The sequence below is a fragment of the Gracilinanus agilis genome, chromosome 1, assembly GCF_016433145.1.
Source record: "Gracilinanus agilis isolate LMUSP501 chromosome 1, AgileGrace, whole genome shotgun sequence".
Lineage (NCBI taxonomy): Eukaryota > Metazoa > Chordata > Mammalia > Didelphimorphia > Didelphidae > Gracilinanus > Gracilinanus agilis.
The window spans coordinates 785658657-785669536 of NC_058130.1; the positions used below are offsets into that span (position 1 = coordinate 785658657).

Consider the following 10880-nt stretch of genomic DNA (forward strand, 5'->3'; position numbering starts at 1 on the left):
AAAGAATACCTAAATATACCATCTTCGCATCATGTTCTAGAACTAGCTGTGCCTCCTCTGACCTGATGTAGATCAAGGAGATACAGGAGAGCCTGTCCTGCTCTCCACCTGTCACAGCTGGGACTGGCAGCAGGAAACCAATGGCCGCTGCATAACTGTGAACCAGATGGTACCTTAGGTGGGGAAGTCAATCTAGAACCTAGATGTCAAGATAATGGCTACTTCCATGGAGCTGCACCCATTCCTGTTCCCAGGGTTCTGGGACTCAGTGTCTATCTGGTTATGAGAAAGGATGTTGGTTAAGATGATGTTGGTGCCTCAGAAAATCCCAGGAATAGGGGGATCATTAGGACCATTTTAAGCCAGCAGCTTGACTCTGTGTGGTGCCTCTGTGGGTCTCAATAAGGGGCACTGATCACTGATGGGACTGTATTGTAGGAGGACTGAGGCAGCTATGGATCTGGTGAAGAGCAGAGTCATTGTTAGTAGCACTGAGTACACTTAAAGAAGAGCCATGTATGTCATGTCAGCCTGGCTAGTGTTTGGGAGTGGGAGGAGGCTGATAGCCTCTGTCTGGTCAGTAGAGCCTGGCTGAGGTCTGGTCTGATGGGGAAGACTCGGGGAGGGTGTCCAAATGTTTAGGTCTCAGTCTGAGCTCAGGGGACCCAGGACAAGGCTGGGCGGAGCTGAGGGTGCTCGTCCCCAGGGCTGTGCATGCAGGGCCTCTCAGCCACTGGAGTCCTCTCTGCTCACTTTTCATGGCGCCTTGAGGTTCATTTCTGTCACTTTCTGGAACTGTGACCTCAAATACATCATGGAAGTGCCTGGGCTGAAAGAGAGATAAAGAGAGACAGAGATAGAGATATAATGTGAGGCACTGACAGGCTCCTGGCAGTTGAAGATGTGGGTAAGCCTCAGGCCAGGCGTGAAGCTGCAGCTGGGCTGGCAGGGGAGGTTTTTGTCTGACTTCCTCACTGAATGCATCACGGTGGATAATGATAACCACCACTGCTATAATATGACAGACAGTAATAATCAGCTTCATCCTCAGGCTGGACGTTGCTGATGGACAGGAATCTATTGGCCCCAGAGCCAGAGCCAGAGAAGCGCTCAGAGAGCCCATCGGCCTTGTTTGTACCTCCACTGCTGCTGATCCTCATGAGGTACCGAGGGGGCTTTCCTGGGCTCTGCTGGTACCAAGAAGCATAATAACCACTGCTAGCACCACTCAAGGTGCAGGAGAGTCTGGCTGTGCTCCCCGGGGATGCAGACACAGAGGGAGGCTGAGTCACCATGGACTGGGAGAGGGAGCCTGCAAACAGAGAAACTCATTAGTGACCCTGAACAAGGAGAAAACTAGAAGGTGCTTTGAGATCCTCCTGAGAGGCATGAACAGGGATGGAGGAGGAGGCAAGGGGAGTTCTGGGAGCAGTCCTGACCTGAGCAGAAGGTGAGCAGCAGGAGGCAAACAATAGGCCAAGCCATGGTGAGAGGAAGGACCCCAAGAGCTCAGCTCCCCAAAGAGCTCACAGCTGAGCCTGGCCTCTCTCAGCTCCCTCTTATCCTCTCCTGGCTGCAGGGCAGGTGGGGATGGATGCAAATCTGGGCCTGGTCCAGCCTCCTCTAGACCACACCTGCATCCTCTCTCAGGGTCCCAGGTCCCAGAGTGGGCAGCCCTTCATGGAGGAGGAGTCTTTGGGGTAACTGCCCAGCTCAGCAGAGATGTCTCCCAGCAGTGATCACAGGCCTCAGAAGAGCCACAGGAACAGCCAGCTGGGCTCATCCACTGACACAACCAGGGTCCCCAGACCCCCACTGCCTTCCCAGGACTTGTCCCACAGCATCCCATGGTGGCTACAGGACTCCCATCCAGCCCAGAATGAGGCAGACCTCAGGGGCCCCCAGGCAGAGGAAGGTCCCTGCTGGCTCTTCTGTTTATGCCACCCAAAGCTGGAGCCTTCCTTGAGCCACATCCTGAGGCACCCAGAGCAGCTCCTGTCCTTAGCCCCTTCCCTGGCCTGGGCTCTTGCACTCACCACACTCTGCTAAGACGCAGTGATCCAGGCCCAGGTTTCTGGGCTAGAAATTGTGGACTCTCACTGGGCAAAGGTTCTCCTTCCCCATGGCATAGAGCCTTCCCAGAGTCAAATCCCTGCTGGTCTTCCATCCCGGCCTCATGATGCTCCTGTGCCTAGAGGAAATTCTGCTCTTTGATTCAGGGCAGTCCATCCTGTTTCCCATCCTCATGGAGCTCTCCAGGCCAAGGTAGGCTGAACTTCCAGGCCTTCTTGGCTCCCTCCCCACATGCCCTCTCAGAGGTCACAGGGTCTCTGAAGCTCAGCCAATCAATGAACCAATGAAGCATCTATTTGATCCTCTGCTATGTCCCAGGCACTGTGCATGGCCTTAGAAATAGCACGAAACTCCCTGCCTCCCCAGGGCTATCCTGGAGGGGCCACCATCTCTTGGTACCTCGGGCTCACAAGGGCTTACTGTGCTTCTCTGCCAGATGCTTGGGCAGCCCCTCACTGGGCATTCATCAGGAGGCTTTGGGCAGCCTCTCAGCTGAGTCTGGGGCCATCAGTCTCAGGTTTCTTGTCCTTCTTCCTTCCCATTTGGGGTCTCCTTCCTCCAACAGACTCTAAATATACCTTATCAGTTGACAATTGCCTAGACCCAAAGCTCCTCCTACAGGGTAAATGCAGGAGGGGAGGGAGAACATGCTCATTATGCCCTGGTGAAGCCATCCCCCATCCCCACCTGTCCCACCTTGGACCAAAGGGAGGGAAATGGTTCCTTCCTGCTCCCATATGGAGCTTGGAGCCATGTTCTGTCACTGGTTCCTTCCCCTGACAGATGGGGAAGTAGAGAAACTTTGTGACTAGCTGAGGAGCCAGAGCCTGGGAGCGAATCCCCAGGCATCCTCAGCCAAAGAGAGTGTGGGGCTCTTGTCCTTCCTCTCTGGATGTGGGTGAGGAGGGAGGTGCTGGGAGCTCCAGGATGGAGGGAAGACACAGGCTTCCCTGTGTGAGGCCAGGAAATGGCCTCAGAAGGAGCAGATCCATTCTCTCTTTTGTTATATCTTGTGTTACATGAAGGCCATCAGGGAGAGTTACTGCTAGTGAGATTCAAAAGGTAGGAATGATGAGCTCCAGAGGGACCAAGCAGCAGAGGCCAGGCCAGATTGAAAGCCAGACTGGCAACAAGAAAGGAGCCCAGAGAGTCAGGCCAGTGATCCTTGGGGAGAGGACTGAGGCTGGGGCTGAAGTGATTTGTAAAGAATCTAATGGGGGACGGATATGAGGTACAAAGTGTTTCTAGTTGAAGGACATTCTCTCCAACACATTGAGTTGTAGAAGGGAGACTGAGTTCCTATAAATTGAGAGAAAATTTTTGTAATGTTTCAATTTTCTATATTATCTCAATTAATATCATTTTATATAAATGAATTGTGTTCATTCATTCATTAGAAATGTTACTAAGGGGAGACAGAACAGAATGGAACCCTGAGCCGTTACAAGTAGAGATTACAGGAGTGCAACACTCAGAGAAACCCCTAAAACCAAGAGCAAAAAAAAAAAAAAAAAAAAAAAAAAAAAGACCATTCAGAGAGTGCGGGAGGTGGCATAAAGTTCTAATTGGCTGTAGGTTCCAAGTATCTGACACTTTCAGGGGAGTCCTCTTAAATTCCAGAAGACAATGAAGGGCTGTCTCAGGGCTGGTGAGGTGCAATTGATGCTCAGAGAGAGAATAGAGAATGAGAAGAAGAGAGCAAGAGACAGAGACCTACTTGGGAAGAAAGAAGAGGACTTATATGAAGGGATGGTGCCAAAGTGGTGGGAGAGCAGATGCTTGGCCATCCCCACAAGTCAGACCATGGTGGCATTCTGCAGCCTCAGTGGATAGTGTTGGGTATGTTCTCTAGAATACCTGTATTCAAATGCTACTACAGACACTGAAAGATTTTTGATGCTGAATATATCACTTAATCTCTATTTGACTCAATTTCCCTATCTGAAAAATAAGCCTAATAATAGCACCTGCCTCATGAAGTTGTTATTAGAAATGCATGACATCATATTACTCATTGTTTTGTAAAATTAAAAGGATTAAAAATGGATTTTTCTTATTAGAATTATTGTCAATTCCAAGGTGGGTTCCTGCTGCAGTAGCAGTCCATCTCCTTCTTCCCCAAGAGGTCATCCATCCACATCCTGAGATCAAACCCTGGACTGCAGAAGCACAAACTGAGCTCTGGGTGGGCCTGTAGTTCTAGTGGGCACTCTAGGAAAGCACCACAGTGTTTACCTGAGACATTGCCCCAGGACCTTTGAGTTCACAGGTCAGCTTTTCATTTTACCTGTTAAATCTACAATAGCATAAAGGAGTTGAGATTCTTCTTGGTACACCAAGATCCCAAGATCCTTATGGAGACCCCAGAGGACCCTCAGATCCTTCAAAGGGCTTTCTATCTGTGACTCTGTTAACAATCCTCTTCTCTTCTCTGTCTTACTTGGATCCAACATTCAGAATGATGAGGATTTGACAGAGGGGAAAAACAAATTTAAAGAAATGGAGATGGCAAGTGAGGGCTACAGGGAAATGGATGTGAGTGATGGACAGGACTCAGAGCCAAAGCCTATTGATGCCTCCAAAGTCAATGCTGAGAAGAAGACAGAGACAGTAGCAGTCTTGCTTAGCCTTTCCTGGGTAAAAGGCTTCCAAGGAGCTGAACCTGGATCATTTCTCAGAAGATATAATTCTTTGCTTTCTGGTATGAACATCATTAAGCCTGATATTACTGACTAAGGCAGGACAGGAAGCCCTGGTGTGAGCTGCTGTGAGTTATTGGAGTTGTCTGACTGCCTATTGAAAGTCAATGTCCTGGAGGGGTCTGGCACCACATAGACAGAGGGGTGTAGGCATACCCAGTGCCATTAGCATTTTGGAGTCATATGTGTGGGGACTCAGCCTGGGAGTGCCCTGAGGGAAGACAGGAACAGAATGGGCTTAACCTCATGGCAGTAACAATAATCACAATAGATGCCACTTACACAGATTAGTGTTAGCTCTTCATTTTATTGCTGGATCAAGTCTTCTGTAACAGCCATCTATTGGGTCCCAGGTCATTCTTTGTTCTTTACCAAGGAGCTAATTATCAGGTTAACATGATTCTTCCTTTTCCAATCTCTGGTTCTCAGGACTTGTAACACAGTGATTCCCATTTGTGCCCCCTAGAACACTCCATCTTCTAAGTTCCTCCTGAGAAAAGGCCCTTCTCAATCAAAAAGTGTCCACCTTAAATGGGTCACAAAGAGTCAGATATGAAAGAAAAGGACTTAATGACAACTGTGTTAGATCCAGGAATGTGGAAGAACTCTCTCTCCTTCATAAGGCCATAATATATGGAGGCAAGATTACAAGTACAACATAAATATGGAGAAAACAAAGAAAACTAGAAGGGCATTGGTGCCTTGGAATAGGAGGATCCATGAGCTCAGGAAATGAAGAAAGCTTTCATGTATCATGTGGCATTTGAGCTGAGAATGTGGAGAAAACTAGGGATTCCAGAAGAAAGAAGAGGCAGGAAGGGCATTACCTGGTATGGGGCACAAGGGGTACAAAATCAGGATAATGGACAATGGACTGTCCACTCAGAAGGAGATCTAGCTGGGCCAGAGGATAATGGGAGGGGAAGGATTTGTAGTAAAATCAAAGGAAGTTTGGGCTGTGTTTGAAAGGCTGTGATAAAACAAACAAAATTCCCTTCCCTACTGGACTGATCAATCAAGGAAATTAATTAAAAGGAAACTACTTTCAATGAACTAGATTCTCCAAGGGGCCCCACAGCAGAAAACCACTTAAAGTCTTTGGGCCTCAGTTTTCTACTGAGAAAACTGAGGGGGGTGGACTTCCTGATTCCCAGAGTCTCTTCCAGCTCTACATCTGGGATCCCAACAAACCAAGAAAGTCAACAATCAGGAGCAACTAGGATGACTCAGTGGATGGAGAGCCAAGCATAGAGACAGGAGTATCAGATCTAACCTCGGACACTTTCTAGCTCTGTGTCCCTCGGCAAAGTCTCCTTATTCCCATTGTCAAGCTCATACTGCTCTTCTGCCTCAGAACCAATCTGTAGCATTTATTCAGAAAAGGAAGGAAGGAAGCAAAAAGGAAGGAAGGAAGGAAGGAAGGAAGGAAGGAAGGAAGGAAGGAAGGAAAGAAGGAAGGAAGGAAGGAAGAATTCATTGAGCTCAGAGTCTAAGAGCAGGACAACATTCAAACAAGTCAATACAAACAGGACAGGTACATTAGAGATTATCTCAGAAGCAGGCATTAAAATTAAGGAGCTCTGAGAAGGACTTTTTGCAGAAGGATGATTGGATTTTCAATAAGGTTTGAATGAAATCAGAGAAGCAGGATGCTGGAGATGAGTAGAGATGGAATTTTGAGTATGGAAGATAGCCAGAAAGAATGGACAGAGTTGAGAGACAGCTATGTCACCAGTGGTGGGATAGGTGGGGGATGGAGGGTCAGTGCCAGAAAACTAGACAATGAGAGACACTGAAAGTTAAGCAGAGGATTGGACATTTCAATCTGGAGGTAATTTGGAGCCACTGAAGCTGACTATAGAGGAGGCAAGATGGTGATATGGTCTGATCTGGGTTTTAATGTTTTGGATGTAAGAGTTAGGGATGGACTGGAATGAGAAGAAATCTGAGGTAGGAGCCAACCAGCAGCTGATTGTAATGCTCTGATTGTAAAGAGATTGGAATCGGAATCATGGTGGCTGCAATGTCATAAGAGAAATGGGGTGCATGCACTGTAGATGGTGGGAATGTAGGAATGGCATTTTGTGATAGATTAGTCAGATAGTAAGTCCATGCTGCACCCCAGGGTCCCAGACCTCTCCCCCTGACCTCCTATGTTGTTGAGGTCTAAAACAATGTATCACCACAAACATTTTTGACCACACCAAGGAAGAATTTGAGACATCATTTTAAATGTTGAGGGACTTTGTTTGAATGCTCCATCTACTCCACCATCTTCACCTGGTCTCGACACTTATAATAGCCAGTGAGATGCAGAGAGACACACACAGAAACACAGGCTGTGTCTCTCAGGGAGGGGATTTGGAGTGTCAGAGTATCTTGGTTCAGCCCAACTAAGATGTCAAACATGAGTGATGATATGAGTCAGAGCAGATGCAGGCACAGCCAGCTGTCTGATCCCTGCTGACATCACCAACCTCCTCATGCCCTCACTATCAGCCCAACAACATTCCCACAGTGCCATCTGCCAGCCACAAGCCTCAGATCCACCCTATCCTTGTAATCAAGCCTCAGGGACCTGACAAGTAGAACAAGACGCCTGCTTGCTGCCCACTAGTCCTCCACATCTAGCCACAGGACAAAAGATTGGTTTATCCCAGGAGAGGGCACCCTTGGTGCATGTTTGTGGAAGCCTCATATGTATCACATCCATTAATATTACAAAAAAAGGAAAATGGCAAATATTGGAAGAGATGTGGAAAAATGGAGAAACTGTGAATTAATAACCATTTTAAGGATCAATCAGGAACTATACCCAAAAAGCCAATTAAACTCTGCATACCCTTTGATGCACCAATACCACTTCTAGGTCTATATCCCAAAAAGATGAAAAATAAGGGGAAAGGACCTACTTGTACAAAAATATTTATAGCAGCTTTTTCTGTGGTAAGAAAGAACTAGAAACACAAAGGATATCCATCAGTGGGAGAATGGTTAAACAAGCTGTGGGATGTGATTGTAATGAAATACTATTTGTCACAAGAAATAACAAACAAGATCATCATAAAAAAATCCTAGGCCCTCACTGCCTGCCCAGGATCAGCCCCACAGTGTCCCCTGCTGCCTTTAGGACCCCCATCCAGCCCACAAGGAGGCAGACCTCAGGAGCCCCCCAGGCAGAGGAAGGTCCCTGCTGCCTCTTCTGTTCATCTCACCCAAAGGTGGAGCCTCCCTTGAGCCACAGCCTGAGGCAACCAGAGCAGCTCCTGTCCTCAGCCCCTTCCCTGGCCTGGGCTCATGGGCTCACAACACTCTGCTAGCAGGCAGTGATCCAGGCCCAGATTCCAGGGCTGGAAATTATGGTCTCTCATTCAAAAAAGGTTCTCTTTCCCCAGGGCCATAGAGTCTTTCCAGAGCCCAGCCCCTGCCTGCTCCTCCATCTCAGCTTGGTGGTGCTCCAGGACCTACAGGAAACTCTACTCTTTGGGCCAGGTCAGTCTGTCCTGTCTCACGTTCTTATGGAGCTCCACAGGCCCAGCTGGGAGCCTTCTTGGCTAACTCCCCATACAGTCTTTCAGAGTTCACAGAGTCTCTGAATTTAAGCCTATCAGTGGACCAATGAAGTATCTATTTGGTCCTCTGCTATGTCTCAGGCACTGTGTTTGGACTTGGGAACAGCAGGATGACAGCCTGGACCTCCTTGCCTCCCAGAGGACATCCTGGAGGGGCCACCATCTCCTGGTATCTCGCACTCACAAAGGCTTACCCTGCTTCCCTGGCAGATGCTTGGGCAGCCCCTCACTGGGCATTCATCAGAGGACTTTGGTCAGGCTCTCAGCTGAGTCTGGGGCCATCAGTCTCAAGTTTCTTGGCCTTCCTCCCTCCCATTTGGGGTCTTATTCCTCCTACACTGACTTTAAATGCATCAAATCAGCTGATCATTGCCTAGACCTGAAGCCCCTCCTACAGAGTTAGTGCAGAAAAGGAGGGAGTACAGGCTCATTGGGTTCAGGTGAAACCATCCCACATCCCCACCTCCCCCAACTTGGGGACCCTGCTCCCATGAGGACCAGAGGGAGGGAAATGGATCCTTCCTGCTACCAGATCAAGCCTTTGCCCATGTTCTGTCACTGGTTTCCTCCCCTGCAGATGGGGAAGTAGAGAACCTTTGTGATTGGCTGAGGAGCCAGAGTCGGGGAGCCAATCCCCAGGCATCCTCAGCCAAAGAGAGTCTGGGACTCTTGTTCTTCCTCCCTGGATGTGGGTGAGGAGGGAGGTTCTGGGAGCCCCAGGATGGAGGGAGAACAGAGACTTCCCCATGTTAGGCCAGGAAATGGCCTGCGAATGAGATCTGTTCTATCCTTTGAGGTTGTTATATCTTGTGTTACATGAAGGCCATGGGAGAGAGTTACTGCTGATGAGGTTCAACAGGTAGGAGTGATGAGCTCCTGAGGGACCAAGCAACAGAGGCCAGCCTAGATTGAAAGCCACAGTAGAAGCAAGAAAGGAACTCAGGGAACCAGGCCAGTAATCTTTGGGGAGAGGACTGAGCCTGGGCCAGACCTGATTTGGAAGGAAACTAAGGGGGATGGACATAAAGTCCAAAGTGGTTCTAGTTGGAGCCTGTTCTCCCCAAAGGATGAGACTGTAGAGAATAGAATCTGTACCTACATATTAAGGGGAAATATTTGGAACCACTGTATTTTCTATATTATTCAATAAATATTATTTTATAGAAACAAATTTTGTTCATTGGCTCATTAGAAATGTTACAGAAGGGAGACAGCGCAGAATTGGAGCCTAAGCTATTACAAATAGAAAAAGACAAGTCCAAGACTCAGGGAAACCCCCAGAATCCAGAGAGAAAATAAAGACTCTTCTGGGAATGTGGGAGGTGGGATGAAGGTCTTCACACCCATATCCTGCACTGGCTTTCCTGGTCAGAAGTCACCTGGAGGGATTCATGGTCCCTTGGGTCCCACCCCATTATCTGGAAAACATTTTCACACTTAGTAGAGTTAAGATAGCTCAGAGCATATTGGTCAGACCTCATTAGCTATTGGCTGCAGGTACTAAGTCCCTGACCCTCTCAGGGGAAGTCCTCCTCAACACCAGGAACTTCCCATTTTGGATGGGGTCATTTATGGGTCTCATTCTTGCTCAAGCCTCAGCTGGCCAAGGAAGTTTTCCCAGCCTCCAATAGAGGGCAATGAAGGACTGCCTCAGGGCTAGTAAGATATAAAGAATGCTCAGAAAGAGATTAGAAATTGGGAAGAAGAGAGCAAGAGATAGAGATTGATTTGGAGAGAGAGACGAGGGGTCCCATATGAAAGGATGGTGTCAAAGTGGTGGGAGAGCAGATCCTCCCCTCCTCCCCTCTCCTCTGCTCTCTTCTCCTTTCCCTTTCTCTCCCTTCCTCCCCATATGTCCCAGAAGTCAGAACATGGTGGCACCCTGAGAGTGCAGAGGATACAATTCTTGAACTAAAATATAGAAAACCTGAATTTAAATGCTCCTGCAGACACGGAAATATTGTGTGACCTTACTCAAGTCACTAACCCCCTATCTACCTCAGGCTCCTCTTCTATCTAAGGGGCATCATAACAACATCAATATTCCAGAGTCATTATGAGAATCAATGAGTATTATATCCGTAGTGCTTTGCAAACTTCAATAGAACATATAAGCGATGATTCTCATTGATTTGTTGCATTCATTGATTTTCTTTTTTTTTATGAGTATCACCTCCTGCTGCAGTTATCAGTCCCTTTAGTTCATGACTAGAAGACTTGGACCAAATATTCCACCTGGTGTGCCTACCTGCCTCCTGTAATGATTAAAATTAAGTCAAGGGACTGACTCAGGGGTAAGAAGTTAAATTTATTGATGATGTCAGGCTGGTAGGTCAGAGATATTCACTTCATAAAACTCCCCAAAGGTATCAACTTGAGAGTTGCTGAGCCTACTTGTAGGATAATCAAAGCTTGGCCAGGATAAGACTGAGTTTGCTGGGAAAGATACTCTTAGTTGTCATTTAGTTGAACTTCTTGAACATGGCACCACTCTCTGACCTTATCCACACCAGGGAGAACTTGGATTGTACTCCTG

At 47.8% G+C, this 10880-nt stretch overlaps 1 gene segment (V, D, J or C); it reads right to left on the bottom strand.

Moving 5' to 3' along the window:
* Positions 1–983: 983 nt before the first annotated feature.
* On the bottom strand, positions 984–1485 carry LOC123230455. The segment is given in 2 exon segments: positions 984–1312; positions 1440–1485. Coding segments are annotated over 2 exon segments (375 nt in total).
* Between the last annotated feature and the right edge of the window lie 9395 nt (positions 1486–10880).